The 5,238-nt window shown below is 40.0% G+C and overlaps 1 protein-coding gene across 1 annotated transcript; it reads right to left on the minus strand.

The window, feature by feature from the left end:
- Positions 1–1,535: 1,535 nt before the first annotated feature.
- Positions 1,536–2,759, minus strand: LOC132008902 (synaptotagmin-like protein 4; the record flags this gene model as incomplete). The annotated part of the gene is made up of 4 exons (XM_059387391.1): positions 2,569–2,759; positions 2,125–2,340; positions 1,879–1,988; positions 1,536–1,638 (listed from the first exon to the last, which is right to left on the minus strand). Coding segments are annotated over exons 1-4 (539 nt in total), but the record flags the coding sequence as incomplete, so codon positions are not given.
- Positions 2,760–5,238: the final 2,479 nt, after the last annotated feature.

A 5,238-nucleotide genomic window follows, 5' to 3' on the forward strand; every position in this document is an offset into this window, starting at 1 on the left:
ATTGGGAGAAGGTAGAAGAAAGCTAATCTCCTCTTTCATAGCAGAGAGTCCACTAATAATATTGAAACAGGTAGATTTTTTTTAAATTACTAAATGATTGACCTAGCACTCTATTCCTGGGTATCACCTAAAAGAAATGAAAATGTTATGTCCATACAAAAACTCGTAATGGAAGTTCATAACTGCATTACTTATCATAACCAAAAAGTGAAAACAACCCAAATGTCTATCAACAGATGAATGGATAAATTAAATGTGGTATATACATATAATAGAATATTATTTAGAATATATAATAGAATAGTTTGGCAATAAAAAGAAATTAAGTCCTGACATATGCTATAACATGGATGAACCTTGAATACATTATGTTAAGTGAGAGAAGACAGTCACAAAGGACCACATACTCTTTGATTCCATTTAAGTGAAATGTCCAGAATAAGCAAATATATAGAGATAGAAAGTAGATCAGTGATTGCTTAGGGGTGGGGAAGGGTAAGCAAGTTGGACAGAGTGATAGCTAAAGAGTACAGGGTTTCTTATTAACCTGATGAAAACTTCTAAAATCAGTTGAGCTGATGGTTGCATGGTTCTGTGAACACACTAAAAACCACTGCATTATACACTATAATGGGTGAATTGTATAGTATGTGAATTATATCCCAATAAGGGTGTTACCAAAAAGACACTAGGAAAAAAAAATGACTAACTACTCAATGGTTTTTATTATTTTTTTTCTTAAACTTAGAAGGGTATTAACGACTAGTATCTTTTATGGTAAAGAAACATTTGTTGAAGATGGGCAATTCTTCAATTTTATTTCTTCTGTTTTAGTCTGTTAAATTCAAGTATAATTACATAGCGTGCTTTCAATGTATATATTATGATCCAATATTATACAAATTTTTCAGTCTATCCACCCACCCATCCTTTTATCTATCTATATGCACAAAAGATATCTGAAATAATTTTCACATGTGAATACTGGGCTAGTAGGAATTTGGGTGATTTGTTGCTTTATTTATTGTTTCCTTGTTTGCTATACTGGTTAAATTTTTAATAATGAGTACGCGTAATTTTTTCATCTTTAAATTGTTCTTAACAGAACAGAGTAAGGGTGTCTGGTTGGCTCAGTTTGTTTAGCATCTGCCTTTGACTCAGGACATGATCCCAGGGTCCTGGGATCGAGTTCCATATTGGGCTCCCTGCTCAGTGCGGCATCTGCTTTTTCTTCTCCCTTTGCCTCTCCTCCCTGCTCATGCACACCCTCTCTCTCTCTCTCTCTCTTTCTCAAATAAATAAATGTTTCTTTAAAAAAAAAAAAAAGAACGGAGTAAATATGCCAAAATGTTAATGTTTACATGTGAGTGGTAGGATTAGGATTTTTCTCCCCTCTTTCTTTATTCTTTTCTGTGCTTTCCAAATTTTCCTGTCAATAAACAGCTATTATTTTATAAATAGAAACAAGTTTAAAATAATATTAAAATAAGTTAAAAGGATGTGTAGCATTTCTGTAAATGATTACTAGTTCTTACCTGGGTTCCTTCTGTTGCTCCTGAATGATCCTTCTTCCTGGCCAGATATCATCCATCTGTGACTGAGGAAGAAGGGACTGTCCCAGTGTCTCTCTTTTATTCACTTCAAGACAAACAAAAGCATGGCAGAGTGGTGGTGGTGACAAGGGGGAAAGGGAAACATATTACACTTGCAGAGGGGATAACAATATAATCTTTATATTCCCCCACAGAGCCCATGAAGTGTAGATACTACCAGTAAGACTATAATAGGATTCAACATCGGGTGGTCTATCACTGAAGTCAAGCACCTCAAAACAACAACAACAACAACAGCAAAAACGTTTCCAAACAGGGCCACTACCTGTAGGCTTGCGGCGTAGGGACATCCTAATTATCTCACTGCCTGTGTGGTAAGCAAAGCGATTCACTTTCTGGTCATAAAACCAGTCTCCAGTTGCCTTCTTCAGCTCTCTGGGAAAGAATAAAAGAAAGTGACAGATGATTTATTTTTTAATGGCTCCTGTCATTCAACTAACAAAGGCCAAGGAGGGAAATTCTCCCCCACAGCTGGGGCTTCCTTTTTTCTCTCTCCATAGGTGATACTCACATTTCCTTGGTGCACACCTTGCACCTCCAGGTACCATTACTTTCCTGGATGCGGCAGTCCCGACACACCAGGTGATTACAACCCCGACAAGTGTTGGTCTTGGGAGTCAAACGGCCCAGGCTCTCCTGGCACCGGGCACAGGTCCGATCACTATAGTGTTGACTGCCCCTCTTGGCCCCTTTCCTTTTTATCTCCAGTAGCTCATTCTTCAGTCGCCTGCCAAGATCCCAGAGAGAAGCACAAGTGCATTCACAATCTGCATAGGTTGGAATGGAAAGTTGTTGAGGGGTAGAGACAGTAAGACTATTGGTTCTGTGGAAGCAACAACTTCAGAGCCCAACCTGACCCAGTGAGGAATTGTAAACTGTACACAAGCTCCTCTGAAAGTCACATGGGCGGTATTAGGAAAGGTCCAGATAAAACTGGCTTTTTCTGAATTCTTACCTGATCCTTTTCTCATCTGCTTTCCGGAGCTCCTCATCTCGTTGTAGTACACTGAGGATCAAATCCCTCTCCACCTCAGACAGAAAAGAGAGGTCAAGTATCTCTGACATGTTATTCTGTTTTTCCTTCTACTCTTCCTTCTTCAAAGCAACCAGACCAGGAGAGCCACCACAGCTACCGGGAAATAAGAGAACTATTTTCACACAGGTATTTACTCCAGAGTAGATCCACAGCCCTAGAGCCTCTTAGTAGGCTACTGTCCCCTGAAGTCAGGCTTAAAAAGACAATGTAGAAGTATCTGACCTATTTACCATTCCTACTCCCACCTGAATTCTTCCCTGAAAATGAGGAGGCTTTGATTTTTCAAGATGAAAAACATATTCATGACTCTGGAAAAGAGCTGAGTCTTTTCAGCATAAGCATCTTAGTCTGGAATAAGCACAGAACAGCTAAGTCAAACTTTCCTGACACCAAGTGAATTCCCAATCATCCAATTTTCAATACTTCACATGTTCTCAAGTCCCAAGTCTAATCCAAATAATCAGACAGCTGGTCTCTGTAGTAGAGAAGAAAACCACATGGGGACATCTGCCAGCTGAAGCCCATTTCTCCTTGCCAGACCAGCTTCCATGTTCTTCAGACTCAGCTTTACACTGCACTCCTAAACTTCCATCACCTACTCTATCTCCCAAAGTTCTTATTGCTACCACTACCTAAAGAATATCTTCACCCATTACACACACATTTGTTAAGCACCCACTCCGACAGGCACTGAGCAAAGTGCCAGGGTTACAGAGAAGAGTAAGACACAGCTCTTGTCCTTAAGAAGTTCACAAACTAGTAGGGGAGACAGATACATATAATACAGTATAATGCACAAAGTGCTGTCAAAGGAATAATAAATTTAATGCCATGGGAACCTAAAGAAGGAAGTAATTAATTCTACCCTGCATAGACAGAGAAGAGAAAGAGCTGTACACATGGAAGATTTTACAGAATAGGTGGATTTTTCCTTAGAAAACAGTATTTTCTTTTTCTTTCTTTCTTTTTTTTTTAAAATTTGGTGGGGGGGGGGAATGATAGGAAAGATGTTTGGACTAAACATCTTGAAACCCATTTTTGGAATACATGTACTTGCTGAATCTGCTACGGAGTAAGTGGAAACCAGGGCAGCAAGACAAAGAACAGAGTAGTAAAGTTTGAGAAGCAGAACTGACAGAATGGAGTGACTAAGAGGATCTAAGAAGGCAAAGTCAAAGATGCCTACATTGCATGTTTGGGTTTATCAAGGGATGGATTAGTGACAATCCTAACAGTGGTAAGAGTTATAAGAAAAGAACCAGGTGTGGAAGTAAAGCAAGAAGTTTCATTTTAGTCATACTGAGTTTGCACAACATACAGGATATCACTGTAATTAGACCCAGAAAGTAGTTGGAGGCACAGGGCTGGTCCTCAGAAGAGGACCTGTAGGGGCGTCTGGGTGGCTCAGTGGGTTGGGCCACTGCCTTCGGCTCGGGTCGTGATCTCAGGGTCCTGGGATCGAGTCCCGCGTCGGGCTCTCTGTTCAGCGGGGAGCCTGCTTCCTCCTCTCTCTCTCTCTCTCTCTGCCTGCCTCTCTGCCTACTTGTGATCTCTCTGTCAAGTGAATAAATAAAATCTTAAAAAAAAAAAAAAAAAGAAGAGGACCTGTATCTGAAAGGACAAATTTGGTAGTCACGGATGTCAAAGAGCTCAGGGTAGACACAGTGAGAAAGGAAATGAGGATCCTATTTGCTTTTTCTGCTCTCCCTTGAAACTAGACCATAAGCTCCTTTTTACTCTTTTTTTTTTTTTAACTGACTACCTATAGGACAATAAAAAGTATAGTTATAAGGTTTCTGAAACCTCAACAGTTTCTTGGTTATTTCTTGGTCTTTATTGAACTGTTAGATACTAAGCTTCTGGGATGCCTAGGTGGCTCAGTCAGTTAAGCGTCTGCCTTCAGCTCTGGTCATGATCGTGGGGTCCTGGGATTGGGCCCCCTGTCAGGCTCCCTGCTCACCATGGAGTCTGCTTCTCCATCTCCCCCCACCCCTCTCCCTGCTTGTGCATGCTCCCTCTCTCTCAAATAAATAAAATCTTAAAAAAAGATAATAAGCTTTTTTAATAGACCCTTTCAGAGATAATCTTGAGGAAGAATTCTTAGTTTTTATACCCAAAGAGAATATATATAGCCTATGAGAACAAGGACTTTTTCAGTATTCTTCTATGTATCTGGCCCAGTGCCTAATGGAATATTTACTACATAGTGATCTACATGTTGCCACTATTGTTGATCATCATCGCTGTCATCACCCCACTGGTTCCATCTATTGAGAAGTGACTATAATGCCGGGCAACACAATACTTTATATGTATTAACTAGTTTAATCTTCATAACAACCCTAAGAATAGAATGAGGTACTACTGTTATCCTGTTATCCCCATGTTATAGACGAGGAGTCAGGAAAGGTTAGGTTAACCTGCCCAATAAAAAAGTAAATGAAGTTGCTGAGATTCAAATTCAGGCAATCTGATTCTAGAGCTAGTGCTCTACTGGCTCTGTCCAGGCAGGATCATAGCTGAAGCAATTATAAAATATTGAGCAGTGGGGTGCTTGGGTGGCTCAGTCAGTTAAGCATCTGCCTTCGG

Source organism: Mustela nigripes, unplaced genomic scaffold (assembly GCF_022355385.1).
Source record: "Mustela nigripes isolate SB6536 unplaced genomic scaffold, MUSNIG.SB6536 HiC_scaffold_2027, whole genome shotgun sequence".
In the NCBI taxonomy this organism is placed as follows: Eukaryota; Metazoa; Chordata; class Mammalia; order Carnivora; family Mustelidae; genus Mustela; species Mustela nigripes.